At 37.6% G+C, this 18,740-nt stretch overlaps 1 protein-coding gene across 1 annotated transcript; it reads left to right on the top strand.

Moving 5' to 3' along the window:
• The first annotated feature begins 6,204 nt into the window (after positions 1 to 6,204).
• LOC148203605 (uncharacterized) lies at positions 6,205 to 18,115 on the top strand. Its single transcript, XM_088107676.1, has 13 exons — positions 6,205 to 7,082; positions 10,891 to 12,711; positions 12,806 to 12,992; positions 13,143 to 13,346; positions 13,427 to 13,635; positions 13,754 to 13,799; positions 14,032 to 14,412; positions 15,450 to 15,512; positions 15,907 to 16,067; positions 16,929 to 17,203; positions 17,285 to 17,469; positions 17,566 to 17,804; positions 17,887 to 18,115. The coding sequence occupies exons 2-13, from the start codon at positions 11,624 to 11,626 to the stop codon at positions 18,113 to 18,115; spliced, it is 3,267 nt and encodes a 1,088-aa protein (XP_087963802.1). The 5' UTR covers positions 6,205 to 7,082; positions 10,891 to 11,623.
• The last annotated feature ends 625 nt before the right edge of the window (positions 18,116 to 18,740 follow it).

Below are 18,740 nucleotides of genomic sequence, written 5' to 3'. Positions count from 1 at the left end.
ATGCACGCAAATTGCCATATGGAGTATTTATCAGCAAGGTGTTGGAACTCCAAGGAGTAGATGTATCTAAAGAAGAAAGAATTGTGTGCAAAAGGTCAGAAGAAATTGGAATACCAAGTCTGTCATCTATTGGGCTGAAAAAGACTGTGAATGAATGGTTCTTCATTGATGAGCAAACTGTTGGAAGTCCACCTACTCTTGGACTAACCCTCAATCTAGTTGAGAATAGAAGATTATGTTGTTCTGATATTGATCAAAAACTGATCACTAGTTAAAACTGCAAATTTCAGTACAATGCTAACTTGAATCAATTAAGGAAGAAGTAAAAAGAAAAAATTTCATGTCTGATTTTAAAGAAAAAAGAATTATAAGAGCGCCACCTTTTGCTATTGCGGAAGAAGAAAACGTTGAAGCCCTATCGAATAAGATATTATATTAATGTGAAGTTAAGAGCTCACCATTAATGCTGCCATTATACTGCAATTCCCTTCACGTCACTGCCCCGCTGCCTTCGACGTTCTATGAGAAGGGAAAAACAAAATATATCCAAATATACTTCATCGAAATGTACTTTTCGATCTTGCGAAATGCTGCGTTCGATGTTAAAACATGATTAAGTGTTAAAGTAATGAATATCTTTAGATTCATTTTAGATGTTGTGTTTTAAGGGGGTATAGGACGTCAATTATCACATAAAAAGGATGTGAACAATGAATAAACTCCAGGTCTTTGCATCAAGGGTACTCAACATTCGATGTCAACTGTGTAAATTGATTCCAAATTTAAATTGTCCATAAGTTGCATCCTCTCTTAGAAAAAAGATAGCTCTGAAATCTAACAGAGGAGTGCAACTTATGGACAACTTAAAAAAGAATCATACAATTTTAAATGTTGAAGTTGAACAACATTTTTATAAAATTATTTTAGATCTCAAAATTGTTTTAGCATTAAACATATTGGGAACCATATTTCTTTTTCCTAAGCACTTCCCTTTCAGTAAGATATGTTAACCATTTCTATACTACAAAAACATTTTGTTAACTTGAACTTGAAAGGGCTCCTTCATATGAAATGATGATGAATGAACCACTTTCAAGTTCAAGTTATCAAATTGCAATATGAAGAACAAAAAAGCTTAGATATGTAAGGAAAAGAAAATGGAAAGGAGATAAAAAACATGAATCCTAATATGTGAAATGCAAGCTATATTTATAGATGAACTAATGACGTATATCGTGTAATTATGCTTAGTAACTGCCACTCTCCACCTTCTTGTATGAACGTCGAAGCCCCGCCGAATTCGACGTTCAAACATCATTCAGAAAAAAATCAATAAATTTCGTTTGATTCATTTAAAAACAAAATGACGTCCCGCTCCCCAGAAATTGTCTACTTTTCAATCACCCCCGAAGAAGGGGAGATTTGGAGGACTTGAAGTTAAAAAGTTTGATGTGCCACTCTATATTCATATAATTCCAGTCTCAATTCTGCTAAGTTAATATAATCGATTCTAAGTAATAAAGAATCGATTCAAAGCATTATAAATTAAGAAATGCAAATGAGTTTTTAATGATTATTTATGGTCATATTAATGACAACTTGGCTTGATATTGATCATACGTTTGTTAAAATACTAAAAAGCGAAGAAATAATGCATGAGAGGGGTCAAATTTGCTTTTCTAATAATGTTAATCATAGTATTTTTTTGATATCATAATCATTTATACTAATAACTAATTATAATTATTAAATTTTTCAAAATAATTTATTTGAATGTGGCCAATAAAAGTTTTTCTAAGAGTTCGTTTGATCTTTGATCGTTGTGGACTTTTTAAATTAGAGTTTTTTATAAACGCTTATGTAGTAGTTTTGATCGGTCCGTTTCAAATATATAGATCCATCGACTTTTTTAAATTTTTTCTGGAGGTTCATAAGACAAAGATGGAAACACCACAATATAGGCATAAATGTTTAAGGCAACCTAAGAAACCCTAAAAGAAATATTTGCCACAAAGATGTTAATCTTTGATAAGAATCAGAGTTGTAAACCAAGAACCAAAAGAATCCTCCCTCAACGTTGCAAATACATATTTATGACTTCCACAATGTCTACATATGTATTTGGTGTCCCTATATATAGGTATAAATGTTTAAGGCACCTAAAAAGCCCTAAAAGAAATATTTACCACAAAGATGTTAATCTTTGATAAGAAAAATACAATTTATTTTATTTCCTATACTAATTATTATTCAGGAGATAGTCCTCTATCCTATCTTTGGCTCGGGTCAGCCCATCCCAACCAGTCTCCACCGTCAAATTTAACATGCCTTAATCTTCGACCCAACCCATTATGTCTTAATTTTTGGTCTAGATCTGTCTGACTATTCTCCATACACATTGTCTCTTCTCGATCTTTGACTTGGTGTGATGCATCTCTGTTGTTAACTTGTCTAAATATTTTTTTTCAGCTGAGCTATCTCAATTTTTGTCCACGATATTCTATCTTAACTTTTAGTTTATCAGTCAACTTAATTTTTTCTCAAACTTAAAGTATTATAATTTAAAAATCAATCAAAGTCTTTTAGTATAATCATACCTTTCTTTAGCCTAAAACATTCATTTCAAATTACTTTTAATAATATAAAAACATTTATTATGATTTTAATTATTGTGATCTATAACTAAAACACAATTCTCATAAAATATTATTATTACTATTTTCCATATGAAATAAAATTAATATTTTAAAGAAACAAAATTTTATTCTCTTTAAATACAAAATTTTATAATATGTAAATATTACAAGATAAACTTAAACAAATTTATATAATATAAAAATAAAAAAATTTGTAAATCTTATCTTAAAATATAAAGGTAATGGTGGGTTATGGGAGGGTTATAAAGGAAAAAAGCACAGAAAAGGGCGGAAGGTTGAAGAAGAAAACCTCGAATATCCGTAACGTTGCATTTCTAATGGGAGATTATCTTAAAATGTAAATAATATAATGGTACTGGGAGGTTATGAGAGGTTTTAAAAAGGAAAAAAGAGGCGCGAGGATGAAGAAGAAAACGTCGTATATCCGCATAATACGACATATCCTTTGTCTTTTGTCAAACTCTTTGTCTTCTGGCTGACAATTAGTACGTCAAGCCTAGTAAAATTCGACGTAACCATTGTATATTTTAAGCTTCGAAGTTGAGAAGTTAAAAACTACTAGATTGTGAAAGACATTCCAAGAATTCTATCTAGACATTGCTTCTTCATCATCATCATCTAGAAGAAAAGAGAAGGTTGTCCGGGTTACAAGAAACGCAAACCCATCTAGAGGGATAAGTGATGAAGAGATTCGAGGAAAGTTTTTAATCTGGAGAGATATAAATATGTAGCTCCTCACAAGTATCTGGACCCGCAACTGTTCAAGAAAGAAGGGTTCCTTTTTCAAGAATGGATTGCATATCAAGGGCTTACTGATTTTGTCCAGATGAAAGGAGATTGCTATCCATATTTGGTAGAGGTTTTCTACACAAACCTGAGGGTTGTAAATGGGGTCATTCACTCAGGGGTCAAAGGTGTTAACATTACTATTGACGATAATGTTTGGTCACATACTGCTGGACTGAAAGTTGAAGGTTTGGATTCTCATATCCGTGATTCTGAGTCAAACAGATGGCTAACAAAGAGAGTTATATATGTAAACTGCTTAAGATATCCACGAAGGTACACGGTGGATAAGCAATACCTACATGATGGCTTAAACAAGGAGGAGAAACTGATTGCTTATGTCCTGACTTGGCTACTGCTGCCTGGAAGATTTGTCGAGGACAGAATGTCAACAGAAGATGTATTTCTGTTGAATGCCATCAAGACTCGAATACCAACCAACTAGGTTGCGGTACTAAAAGATCGTATGATCGCTGCAGGTCATAAATATGCACATAAATTGCCATATGGAGTATTTATCAGCCAGGTGTTGATACTCCAAGGAGTAGATGTATCTCAAGAAGTCAGACTTGTGTTCAATAAGTCATAAGAAACTGGTATACTAAGTCTGTTTTCTATTGGGTTGGAAAGGACTGTGAATGGATGGTTCTTCAGAGATGAGTTAACTGTTGGAAGTACACCTACTCCTGCTGTAGATCATACTGCCTTCATTCCACAAACTGATTTTGAGAAATATATTGTTGATCAATTTAGGAAGAAGTTTGAAAGGGATGAGAGAGTTCAAGATACTCTTTTCAGATGGGAGAAGAAAGGAAACAAGAATGGCATTGGCTTTGAAACTGAAGATTCTAATGATGAGTCAACTGATGAAGATTGAATGGAATCTTCTTCGTAAGAATATGAACAACTTTTCTATGTGGACTTTTTTTTTATATTTTGTACTCATGGCATTAAGTCACCTCTTGTTTTATGTACTGCTTCGGTTTTATTTTGAAATGAAATGAAGATTTATTTTAGTAAACGATATGTGAATTGTGAATGTTGATTGCATTGTTATGTGGACTAACCCTCAATCTAGTTGAAAAGAGAAGATAATGCTGTTCTGATATTGATCAAAAACTGATCACTGGTTTAAAAGTGCAAATTTCAATACACTGCTAACTTGAATCGATTAAGGAAGAAGTAAAAAGAAAAACATTCATGTGGGATTTTAAAGAAAAAAGAAACATAAGAGCGCCACATTTTGCTATTGTTGGAAGAATAAAACATCGAAGCCCAATCGAATACAACGTTCTATTAAGCACACAATTAATGCTCCCAAGTACTTCAATTCCCTTCACGTCCCAGCCCGCCAGCCTACGACGTTCTATGGGAGGGCAGAAAAGAAAAAGGATATGAAAGTATGGTACTTTTTGGCAGAAGAACAAAACGTCGAATTTCAACAGAACTTGACGTTCTATTAATGCTCTCGTGTTTAAAAGAAAAAACTAAAAAGAAATAAAAAGGTAGAAACTTATGGCTTCCAATACTACACGTCCAAGCCCCTTCATATTCTACATAACCTTTGCAATTTATAAGAAAAAATTTAATAAAAAAGGTGCACTGTTTTAAGAGAAAACGTCGAATGGTTTGTGACTTCGACGTTGTTTTTAAACATAACGTCATTTTTTTGTTGTATACGACGTGAAAGTTTTTTATTGAATGTAAAAACAAAACACAGTCTCATTGTTTGTTCGCGTTTCCATTTCTGCTTGAACTTTCTTCTTGGTGGACGACTGCGATAAAGAAAGAAGGTTATTTTTAAGTCGTTTCTGTCTTTGTAATGTCATTTGGTTCTCATTCCTAAGGTTGACCGATTGTTTTTCGTTTATCTGTAGGCTGTTTTTCGTATGGGGTCATCGAACTTCATCATCTTCTCTAGTGACACCATTTGAAGTATTTTTTTTTCTTAAAATACTCTTACGTATGATGTATGTGCTCGTGGTTGTGTTGTGTTTGTCGATTCTGGACGTAAGATATGTATATGTATATGTATGGCGCTGTTTTCCTTCAACATATGATATTTGTGTTCGTTCGTTGTCAGCGAACTTCGTCATCTTCTCCAGTGACACCATTTCAAGTTTGGTTTTTTTTTCCCTTCAATATCTCTTACGTATGATATATGTGTTCGTGTTTGTCGATTTTGGACGTATGATATAAGTATAACGATAGATATTTGTCTTCGTTTACGTATGATAGGTATTTATTTTTGTTTCTCTACGTAAGTTAGTTTTTTTTTCCTTGGATTCTTTTCGTTTAGTGTAGTATTATGGATTGAAGCTGGATTCATCAGCGTCGTATTAGTGAAGAGTATGAGCGAGGGTTTTCTGAGTTCATACAATATGTTAAAGAACACGCAAAACCAGTGAACGGGGCATATTTTTACCCTTGTGTTCGTTGTCTCAATCAAGTATATGAAGACTTGGACAACATCCGTGATCATTTGTTCATCTATGGAATAATGAGAAGTTATACAGTTTGGACTTGGCATGGGGAAGTATTATATAAGCCAACAACTTTAAGAGGTTCGGATTACATTGACGAATGGATGAGTGATCATTTAGACGAAATGGTATGTGACGTTGGCGAAGAAAATTTTGGAAGAGCTCATTTATACGATAGTCTTAAAAACAATTCGTTGCAAGAGTTGTATCCAGGATGTATCAATTTTACAAGGTTATCGGCTACTTTGAAATTGTTTTGTTTGAAAGCAAGAAACGGATGGACTGATAAAAGTTTCATGGAATTGTTGGAGTTGCTGAAGGAGATGCTACCAGAAAATAACACGTTACCTATCCGTAATTACGACGCGAAGAAAATTCTATGTTCAATGGGTTTGGAATACCAAAAGATACATGTATGTCTCAATGACTGTGTATTGTATAGAGATCAGTATGCTTCAATGAAGGTGTGTCCGATGTGTGGTTCGTCACGATTTAAGAAGAAACTTGATGGAAATAACGATGAACACAATGAAGGTCCACCGGCTAAGGTAATGTGGTATTTACCTATAGTACCTAGGTTGAAACGATTATTTTCTGTTAAAGAAGATGCGAAGAATCTTATGTGGCACGTTGATGGAAGAAAATGTGATAATCTTCTTCGACACCCAGCCGATTCCCCACAATGGAAGAACATTGATGACACATTTCCTGAATTTAGTGCAGAGCCGAGAAACTTAAGACTTGCACTTGCTACCGATGGTCTGAATCCTTATGGCAACTTAAGTAGCAAACATAGTTCATGGCCAGGTATTTTGATGATTTACAATCTATCTCCTATGTTGTGCATGAAGAGAAAATACATGATGTTGTCTATGATGATATCGGTTCCTAGACAACCTAGAAATGAAATTGATGTTTATCTAAAACCGTTAATTGACGATTTAAAAATGTTGTTAAAAGAGGGCGTCAAGGTCTTCTATTCATATTCAAAAGAAAACTTTCGTTTGCGTGCAATGTTGTTTTGCACCATAAATGATTTCCTAGCATATGGGAAATTGAGTGGTTACAATGTTAAAGGTCATTTTGCATGTTCGATTTGTGAAGAAAATACTAGCTATCTTCAACTGAAGCATGGGCAGAAAACTGTGTACACAAGACACCTGTCAACACCCAATTTCGTCCGGATTGAGTAATATATTTGTTGTATTTTATTTTCATCATGAGTATAAAGTAAAAAAAAAAAAAAAAAAAAAAAAAAAAAGCGTTCGGCCTTGTACTGTACGACCGAGCCGTTAGTCCTGTACACTGAGCGACCGTTCGTCCTTTACCATGCATTTCTCTCCTCCATATCTTTTTGACGATCGGTTCCTTCACCCTGCATGCAACCGTTCGTTCTTTATTGAAAAATATCACGGAGCTCAAGCGCTCGGCCGTTCGTTCTCACGTGTTGTCAGTCGTCCCGTCTTACTGACGTTCGTCAACTCTCAGCTTCAACCGTTCGGTCGTCCTCAAGCGTTCATTATTCGACCGTTCGTCCATTCTTACCTTCAGGACGTTCGGCAGTTCTCAGCTTCAACCGTTCGGTCGTCCTCAAGCGTTCATGCCTTTAGGACGTTCGGCCATGCAGAGAGTCAACCGTTCGGTCATAGTGTTTCAGTGCACGTTCGGTTTTCCTTTGAACGTTCGGTCTTGGTGTTGTTATTCTCATTTGAACGCTCGGTCTCCACGATGTTTCTCTTCAGCGTTCGGTTTTGAGCGTCCGGCCTAGTATGTTTGATCTCACAATGTTCGGCCCAATAGTATTCAATCCAGTATGGTGACTCGGTTTTAACGTTCGTCCTAATTGTGTATGATCTCTTGCCGTTCGTCGAAATAGAATTCAACCAAGTGGTGTTCAGCAAATAGCGTTCGGTCATTTTCTTATGTTAGTTGAACGTTCGGTTTTTATGGTTTATTCTCAATTTAACGTTCGGTCTTGATGGCGTTCGTCCAAACAGATATTGAGTTTTTCTAATGGTCGTTCGCGGGGCTGGCTGTGTTTTAAAAGGGGCCTACCACTACGTCTCGAATTGTTCCCAGTAATGATTCCCACCTTCAACTGCCGATTTTGTCTAAAGTGAAAATTACGGACAGCATGGGTTTCTGAAAAAGAGAATATTTTTGGCTGACACCTTCACTTTTGTATGCCACGGGTGCCCATGTGGTGCCTGTACAGATTCCATCTGTAAAGTCTGGCGGGCACTACAACAGGAAAAGAGGCAGCAGAGAGGGGGGCGAGGATTTTCCGGAGACAAAAAAAAGGGCAATAACTGAGGGAGGCTTCTTCATCTTGAAGCATTGTCCACTGCTGAGGAGGAAGACTCCATTTTACACGAGGAAGAAAAGGAGGAAGCCAGTCAAAAGAAGGAGAATCCATCCGAGATACAAGGTTAACCAAGAACGAACCAAGCTCCAGCAGGTAAACTGCCTTGCACCTCTGGGTTGATTACTGCATTCAATATCTCGACTTTTGCTTGTTAGGTTGTGTGGGTCGTATATGATTGCTGTGTGTGTTGCATAAGATTGTTGTGTGAATACATGTTCTGGTCTGCAACCTCTCGCCGTCCCATAATACTGCAACATCCATCCTCTATTCCTTTGTCTTCAACTGTCATTCATCCCCAATGACCCCCACGGCTGGAGCACAATCCAACACTCACCTACAACCAAAAGCAACAGGAAGTGGGAACAACATGAGGGCACGATGAAGGGAAGAATCAGGAAACCGGAGCTTCATCACATAGCACCTGTTCACAAGAGCTCCATTATCACTCCATTATCGCTATCGTCCCCCATCATTTTCAACCAAGGCCCTTCGAACCTCCATCACAGCCACCTCCACCATTGTCATCAACCTCGCCAGATCATTCAACCTCCACTGTCAAACAGCCTCCATCCCAGCCACCATCAACTTCTTCTCTCACCACCATGAAAACCCACAACCTTCACGCTTCCCCTTCAAACTTCCACCATCTCCATATTCATCTTCATCATCTTCAACTCCGCCATCCACTATACCTCCGACGTCTGCCCATCACCCCGTGAACCCGTCATCCTCCTTCACGCCATCATCGCCGCTCCCCCACTTCATCATCTTCATCTCCAAATCAGCCTTCACCCTCGTCATCACCGAACAACATCCACCCACATAGCCCATTGTACAGTCAAGAAAACAACAAGAGGAAAGAGAGGAAGGGTTGGAACGAGTGCTGGCGACGCTAGGGCTGGCCGGATGGCGCGGTGCCTGTCGGGGGGCAGCGGCCGTTTGGAGATGAGGAAACCGGCGTGTGGTCGCGCTTGGGGGAGGAGAGACCCTAGGTCTCTTTCATTTTTTTAAATGAGTGAGAATGGGAGGAAAGGGGCAGAACCCCTAGTGTTTCAGCTGGGAAGAAGGTCTTGGGCCTAGGTTCAGACCGTTTCTCCTCTGCCACCCCCTTTTCTTCTGACCATTTCTCCTCTGCCACCCCCATTTCTTCTAAGTCGAGCCCCTTTTTCCACTTGGGCTTTGGCCCAATCTGTCATCAGAATTTAATTTGGTTGGCACCCCCTTGTTTCGTTTTCACACCCCTTCTTCCACTTGGGCTTAGGCCCAATCCGTGTATAAAAGGAAAAATAGCTTAGACACCCCTTTCTCTTATTTAAGCACCTCCACACCTTTTGTTATCATTATTTATTTATTTATCTTATTTTTATTTTTTATCTTTCCTTTGGTTTCCATTCTAAATATTTATCTACCTTTTTAAATATACTTTTATAAACAATAAAAATAATAATAATAAAAATATTTAAAAGGTTTAGGCACATGTGTGATCGTACGCATCGTCCTTGTGCCAAAACCTTTTCTTCTTCTTTTCTAAAAATACAAAAAATATATTAGGCACATGTGTGATCGCACGCATCGTCCTTGTGCTAAAACCTTTTCTTCTTCTTTTCTAAAATTACAAAAAATATATCTTAAAGGTTTAGGCACATGTGTGATCGCACGCATCGTCCTTGTGCTAAAAACCTTTTCCCTTTCTTAAATAAAATTACAAAAATATATTTTAAAGGTTTAGGCACATGTGTGATCGCACGCATCGTCCTTGTGCTAAAAACCTTTTCCCTTTCTTAAGTAAAATTACAAAAATATATTTTAAAGGTTTAGGCACATGTGTGATCGCACGCATCGTCCTTGTGCTAAAAACCTTTTCCCTTTCTTAAGTAAAATTACAAAAATATATTTTAAAGGTTTAGGCACATGTGTGATCGCACGCATCGTCCTTGTGCTAAAAAACCTTTTCTCTTTATTTTAGAAATCTACAAAAAAAAAACTAAAAATATCTACAATTTCAAACAACAAACAAATGGCTACCCAGAACTACGTGATCCTTGATTCTCCATCAAAAGTGGAGATACGTAGGAGCAAGGCTAGCCCTTGTCAGGTTCACTTTCCCAAAAATCCAAATTCATCCGTAATCATTTTTTTCAAACAAATCTTTCAATCAATTTCTCAAATAAATCTTTCAATCAATTTCTCAAACAAATCTCTCAAACATTTTCAAAAAGAACTACGTAACCCTGATTTCTCATTCCGAATGAGAATACGTAGGAGCGAGGTCAATCCTCGTCGGGCCCAAAAAACTAAAAAATATATTTTGTTTATTTAGAATTTTATTTTAGGGGATAGTTAAACATTTTGAAAATCACATCATATTCGTGCATTTAGTTAAAGGTACTGCCTTAGGGCAGGCGTTGTGGGGTGCTAACACCTTCCCCACGCGTAACCGACTCCCGAACCCAATCTTTGGTTTTCGTGGATCGTGCTTTATCGTTTTATGGTTTTTCCGTAGTTTTCCAGAATAAACTATGGTGGCGACTCCTAAATCTCTTTTCAAAACCCGTTTCTTTTTTTGGATCGTCGTCCCGTCGCGATTCCGGTTGCGACAACACCGAAGATTCCTTCCTCGAAATCACCCCTACCATAGATTGAAAAAAGTGTTTAATGGAAGTCCTGAGGATGATGTAGTGTGCAAACCACGTAATGGGGAATAAGTATACGACCAGGTGAGGAACATTGTTGTTGTCTTCGAAAAACATAAAAAGAAGATCGTTGAGTAAAACATTTGGAAAAAGCGATCAATATTCTTCAATCTTGCATATTGGTGTAAACTTGATGTGTGACATTGCATAGACGTGATGCATGTTGAAAAAAATATATGTGATAGTGTTGTTGGGAGTTTACTAAACGTTAAAGGAAAGACAAAAGATGGAGTGAAAGCACAACAAGACTTGGTTGACATGGGAATCCGTTCTGAGTTACATCCGCAATCCATAGGAAGATGCACCTATCTTCCTCCAGCTTGTTACACTCTTTCAAAAAAAGAAAAACAATTTTTTGGTCATTGTTTACATAGTGTGAAGGTTCCACAAGGTTATTCATCGAATATTAGTAGCCTTGTTTCTATGAAAGATTTGAAGTTGGTTGGTTTAAAGTCTCACGATTGTCATGTCTTAATGCAACAACTTTTACCAGTAGCTATTCGAGCCATACCTGCATCTGTTAGAGGTATTCTCACACGTTTGAGTTTGTTTTTTAATGCCATTTGCAAGAAAGTTGTTGATCCTCGACAATTAGATGATTTGTAAAATGAGGCCTTCAGACTATTGTGTCAATTGGAAATGTATTTCCCACCCTCATTTTTTGATATCATGGTTCATTTGATTGTCCATCTAGTGAGAGAGATTCTAATATGTGGGCTGGTTTTCTTAAGGTGGATGTACCCGGTTGAAAGATACATGAAGATCTTAAAGGGATATGTTAAGAATCAATTGAGACCGGAAGCTTCGATTATAGAGCACTACATTGCAGAGGAAGCCATTGAATTCTGCTCAAGTTATATGCCAAGTTGTGACCCAATAGGACTTCCAAAGAAAAGACATGAAAACATACATGAAAGAAAGGGAGTTCGAGGAGTAAGGATTGCAAGTGTTAGTGGAAAAGAAGTTAATCAAGCACATTTGTGCATTCCAAACAACACAGAGGATGTTATTCCTTACATTTCACAACACATTGATGAAATTAAGTCAGCACATCCACGTATGAGTGAAAAGTGGACACTTAATGAACATAACAAATCCTTTTTAGCTTGGTTTAAGAAAAATATTTATGCGACTCCGAATGTTTCTAAATATCTATTGAGACTAGCTCGTGGACCTAACACTGATGTGATCACTTTCGGCGGCTATTACATAAATAATTACTTGTTCTATTCAAAGGAGGAAGACAATAAAACTAGAGTTCAAAATAGTGGAGTTACCCTACAAGCTGAGGTTGTACACTTTTCCAGTTCCGAGGATAAGAATCCAATTACAGCATCAATTAGTTATTTTGGAATAATACAAGAAATTTGGGAAATTGATTATGTCACTTTTAGAGTTCCAATTTTCAAGTGTAAATGGGTTGATAGTAATTCTGGTGTGGTGACAAAAGCCCTCGGATTCACTTTGGTGGATCTTAACAAAATGAGTTACACGGATGAACCATTTATTATGGCTATTGAAGTAAGACAAATATTCTATGTCACTGATCCAGTGAATCATAAATGGTCAGTGGTATTGGAAGGCAGAGCCATGCACACAACTGATGATGAAGACTCTCTAGATATACTTGAGACAAGCTCCTTCTCATCAAGAACCATTGAAAATAAGGTTGATGATGTACCCGATGAAATACATGCAACTCGATGTGATCACAACGAAGGCAAATGGTATAAATAGGTGTCTTAACATTGTTTTAATTATTTGTACAATTTATTTATTTTGTCTATTCTAACTATAATGTACTAACACTTTGTAAACAAGTATGACAAGCTGTGGATCAGGTCCGACGGGAGGAGGGGGTAGATCTGTGACTCAGATGCCTGATGTCACATTCCGTTGGGTTAATGAGAAAGCAGTGATGGTGGAGTTTGATCCCCAAACATTTGTGCCTATTGGGGCACATGCAGCATCGTTCAAAAGTTACTTGGGCGTGATGGCAAAAGCACATGTCGCTATTGTCGCTACCTGTTAGGATGATGTCCCACAGGTGGACAAAAATCTACTATGGCAGGATATTTTGGTATGTTTAAGATGTTTTACTTCCATCATTGACTTATTTTTGTTGATCATGCTTTAACATTAATTTTGTTTTTAATAGGAAAATTGGAATATCCCTAATGATGAGAGGATAAGGAAGAAGATTTTATCCCACATTGCAGTCCGGTGGAGGGACTTCAAGACGAGAATGACACGTCAATACGTCTTTGGCTCTAAACAGAATGACACTTCTTATACAAAATATAAAATAACTGAGGAGGACTGGGTACAGTTTAAAGAATCTAGACTTACTCCTGAGTGGCAGGTATGTTTTTTAGTATTTTGCTCTAGTCACACAAGATGTTAATTTGTGATTTATGCTTAATGATTTTCATTTTTTCATAGGTGAAAAGGATAGCCGCCCAACAGAGGCAGAAGCTTAATGATACACCACACGTACTACTACGTGGTGGTTATGCGTTATTAGAGAAAAAGATGAGAAAACGTCGCACTGAGGAGTTAGGTCTTCAGTCACCTGATCTAGCACCTCCACTAGCCAGACATGAATTGTGGAAGGCTGCACGGACAAAGTCCAATGGCCAGTTTACATCCCAGTCTGCTAAGGAGATATCCTAGAGAATTGTAAGTGGAAACTTTTAACTGATTACCAAAGTTCATAAAAAAATTATGTAACAAACTTTTTAATGTGTCTAGCTTCATTATTATATGCAGGATGACTTGGTTGACCAACAGAGTCAAGGCACATTTATGGCACAAGGTAGGGAGGACATCCTAGTAGCAGCCACAGGTCGGCTAGACCGTCTAGGTCGTGTGCGTGGTGTTGGATAGAGCTGTCAATTTTTTTCAAAGCCCCAAGGCTAACCCTGGCCCAATTTATATTTAGCCCTGTTTTTGTTGACCCACACCTTAGGGGCCTTTTTAAAGCCCCTGGCCCCCAAAGCCCCCATCAAATGGGTTGTAAATGAAGTAGGGCCGGGTTAGCCCCCTAGCCCCAATTTCTTTTGAACAACCACTTCACTGAGCACTTAAACGGTATCTCCCTCACTCTCGCCACCCCTCCCTCCACCTTCTCCCACCGTCTCACCCCGTCATGCTGGACCTCGGAGGAAACCTCTGCCCTCATCGACGCCTACCGTGACAAGTGGTACTCCCTCGGCCGCACAAACCTCAAAGCCACCCACTGGCAAGAGGTCGCCGATGCCGTCACTGCCCAGTGCCCCAACGCTTCCGCCACTGCCAAAACCGCCGTCCAGTGCCGCCACAAAATGGAAAAACTCCGCAAACGGTACCGCACCGAAATCCAATGCCTCCGCTCCCTCCCTCTCCCTCGCCTCATCAACAACTCCACCACCGCTTCACCCTCCTCCTGGGTTCACATCAAATCCATGGATTCCATGGAAAAAGGCCCCAACAAACCCCACACCGACACCACCACCGCCACCAACCCCAACACCCCCACCAACAACCTCAATTTCCCCGACGAATTCCAACTCAATCTCTAACGCAATCTAATCTCGTGGGTTCATCTTTAACGCAATCTAATCTCGTGGCTCCATCCCCTCCTAGATCTACTCTCTAACCGGTACCAATTTTACATTCCTGCTTTCTTCGATTCATTGCAACGAATTCCAATGTGTCTCCATTGTTTTTTCATCTTGTATCTCCCCTATTTCACGATCTATGCTCAATGTCTCTGCTATGTTCGATTTCAATTGAACTCAATGTTGGAAATGCCGTTAGTGCTTCTGGTTTTCTACCAGCATCAATTAACCATCTGGGTCATTTCTAATACCCTAATAAATTGAATGTTTAAAGTTGTATACTTTCATGACTGTGTATGCTCCATGGATGGATTTTTCAATTGGGTTTTGATTAAGCTCTCTTTATGTGTTTGTGCATCATGTCACTTGGGGCGCTGTAGTTATATAACTGTGTTTTTGGATAAACTTATATATACAGAAGGAAACACTACACTAAACCAAACATATCCCTTATAAATGAGCTTTGATGTTGTTTAGCTGAGATTTCTATTTTATCGCACTGTGGTAATTATGATTTTATGGGTAATTGAGCATTCAGCAACAGACAGGTGTGTTTAGTCTCAATTTGTCTTCTTTCTTCACAGGCTGTAGTAAGCTGTGGCTAGCCTTCCTCCTGACCTCCTTCGCGATGTTATTAATAGATTGGAAGCAAGCATGTCGTGGTGACATACCATCTCTTCCTCTGCCTCAGTCCTGGTAAGCTTTCCTTTGTTGACACTAACATATATGAATTTATCTGATCATCTTGTTTTTTTCTTTCTTTAATTTGCTTTTACTGTGTAATTTTTGAGCTTATGGCCCCTGTCTTCTAAATAGTAGTCTTGTTTTTACTAGTTAGACTAATTCTACAATTGAATGCTTTGCAGTCTTTCTTTGTTGGTTTGGCTGCCTTAGGAGCTCTAGCTTCTGGTTTGAGACTTGTCACCAAAGTGGGTTTTGAGAATTCAAAGAATGGTCTTCGGAAAGGGACTAGTATGTTACTCTTATTCACTAATGGACATTGCCACATATCAGTTTTACTCACTTGTTTTTGCATTATGGCAATTTTATACAGCATTGTAGATTTGGTTGTCATCCATTAACTCTTAAGATTGTTGTTCTTTGACACAAGATTGATTATTTCCTCATTTTGCATTGCTATTTCTTGCAATCTCTACCGTTTTTTAGTTTTTCTACATAATTCTATACGCATTTTACATCCCCAAGTTGTCCATAGTAAAATATTACAGTAATGTAACATTTATAAACAGTTGTTAAAGAAATTAATAAACTAAGCTCCAGGAAGTATATTACAGTAAGCTGAAAGACTTGAAACTATTGCAGGTTGGATTTGATGCTAAAACTCAAGACCGGCTGAGCAATAAACAACTATTTCTACAGAACATTGATCTCGCAGCTGATTTGTTTCTAATATATGTGTTAACACTATCAATTTTCCCTGGATTTTTGTATGAAAATACTGGATCTCACCAGCTAGGAACATGGTAAGCGTGTATTAATTCCCAATCTTTTGGTAATCTAAATGCGTTTTCACACGGCTCATCATCTGAGGTTCTTTTCCTGTTGTTTAGATCGCAATGTACAACGTGTTTGATCTAATATCCAGATATATTCCCCTTATCAAATGCTTGACGTTTTATTTATCAAATGTTTGATCTTTTTTATTTATTTTTGGATATATTTGTGTATGAAATTTGAGTTCACTGATGCTGTTTTACAGTCAACTACAAATGGTATTCCTGATCTTTTAAAGAAAAATATCGTGATGTTCTGAACTCTGTTGCCAGTTTACCTGCATTTTTCTGGTTTCTGAAAATGCAATGGATCAGGAACGTTTTTGGCGAAGTTCTTTATGTAATTTTTCAGTTCTTACTGCGTTTACTCAACCTGTAGTTACAGCAACTTAATGATTCAGCATTTAAAACTTTTCTTTGGCTATTCAAGAACATTTGTCACAGCTAAGTGGTTATTATCTGCTGTATTTGAATTGATATGATGGGTTAGCATAATTGTTTTGTGTTTCTATTTTTCTAATGCTGATTTATTTCTTCTTCGTGATGTGTATTCTGCACAAACTTGCAATCTTATTTTACTCATTGCAGTGCTTTCTAGATTCCTGTTGATTCCAGCATTTTTTCTCTACATAAAATTTTGTACATAAAATTTTGTAAAAAGGAAGGCCCATGGGCTGGCCCTGACCCATAGGGCTTTGGGGGTATTTAGCCCTGTGGGCCTTTTAAATAAAGGGCTTTTTTGGCCCTGTGGGCTTTTTTGGCCCCAACCCATGTGGGCTAGGGCCAAGCCCTATCATGGGGGCTTATTTGACAGGTCTAGTGTTGGAGGAGCTATTGGATTGAAGGACTACTTTGCCCTAAACCAAGAATCACAGAAGCCGTGACTCAGGAAATGGTTAGTAGCATCAGGCAACAGGTGCAAGTCGAATTAGAGGAAAGCATGGGTGAACGCTTCAGAATGCTTGAAGAAAAACTTGTGATGATCACCCAACAACAGCAACAACAACAACAAGAGCAACAAAAACAATCACAGCAGGAGGATGCCCCTATAGATGATCCTAGTGCACCTCGTGTGAGCACCAAAGGCTCATGCTCTACTGCAGATCGTACTAATTACAATATTCAATATGAGTTTTTGGTTGATAAAGATCCTTCGCGCGTAGTGGGTGTAGGACGATAGATTACAGGAGGCCAGACCATTCATGGTGCTCCTTTATTGCCCACTCACGCGCAGCTAATGATTAATGATCCAGGAGACCCCCACACTCGAGTGCCAGTGCCTACATCTGAAATCCAATTCGTGGGGGAGGCCTTAGGCACATTTATAGCTTGGCCTAAGGCTATGATCATGCCATATTTTGGTCCACCAACGGTATTATATTCTTCTTTTTATTATCTTAAATCTTCAAGTTATAATTAAACGATTCCTAACTTTTGTAAATGTGAGTTGGAGGTCTACCGTCTTGAGAAACAACCAATTGCTCAACCTGTGAACGAGGCTCGTGAGGAAGCAGAAGACCGTGATGCTATATCCATATTGGCCTCCAGATTAAATAAGTTGAGAAAAGGACTGGTAGAGATGCTGTGGGAGTTAAGAACATTTGGCCTCGAGTGCCATGTTCCATTGTATATTAATTTCAATGATGCTTATGCGATCATTGGTGGAGAAAAAATGCTCAACATTTCATGCATACAACTATGGTGCATGTAAGTTTTTTATTTGTTATTTTCCAATTTGTATATTAGTATTATTACTTTTTAATAAATATACTTAACTTTATTCTTACAGGTACGTGGACACCATCGTAGTTGAATCAGGTCGGGCGTCAGTTTATGGCTTTCTTGAACCTCAGACCATTCAACCATCTGGAAACATATTAGATTTCAGAAAATCATATATTCAAACATGGATGACTGAGTTTAACAGAGAGATATATATCGCGCCATACATTGATGCGTATGTGTTTCCCAAAATTGTTAACTTTTATCAAATTTTAATCAATAAACTAACTCACTAGTTGTTGGTACATGACAGGGACCATTGGCAACTCATGGTGATCATTCCAAAAAAAGCACAATTTGTATGGTTTTGTTCTCTTCATAGGAAGATTAAAGCGGAGTTGAAGTCCTTGATACAAACGTAAGTATTACATTCATTCTTATCAATTCATTGTGATATTAATATATTAACTTATGTTTCTAATGTTTCAAATTTGTTTAGAGTTGTAACTAGGACCAGAGGACAACTACTTGAAATTATATATCCTAAGGTTGGAATTCGTTGATCTTTAACCTTTAATTTTCGTAGTCAAATTTAAACCATTACATTTGACTAAGTTCTTTCACATATTTAGTGTAATAAGCAGAATGATTCCTAGGCATGTGGCTACTACATCATGTCATGGATGAAGGTAATCATCCGAGCAGAAATCAGAGGGGAATGGACTAAGGTAAAAATTTACATTTGAAAATCTTACAAATATCAATAAACTTTTGACAATAAAATGAATATAATAGTAAAGTTTCCTTGATTATGCAGCGGTTCAACACTACCTCTCCATTGTCCACTTCAATAATAACGACGATAAGAGAGGATTGGGCACGATATTTGAATAAACATTTTAAATAGCTATAGCTTTAGGT

Source organism: Vigna umbellata, chromosome 2 (assembly GCF_029865625.1).
Source record: "Vigna umbellata cultivar VRB3 chromosome 2, Vumbellata_1.0, whole genome shotgun sequence".
Classification (NCBI taxonomy): domain Eukaryota; kingdom Viridiplantae; phylum Streptophyta; class Magnoliopsida; order Fabales; family Fabaceae; genus Vigna; species Vigna umbellata.
The sequence above is the reverse complement of the archived record's forward strand: the minus strand, read 5'-3'. Positions and strand labels throughout refer to the sequence as shown.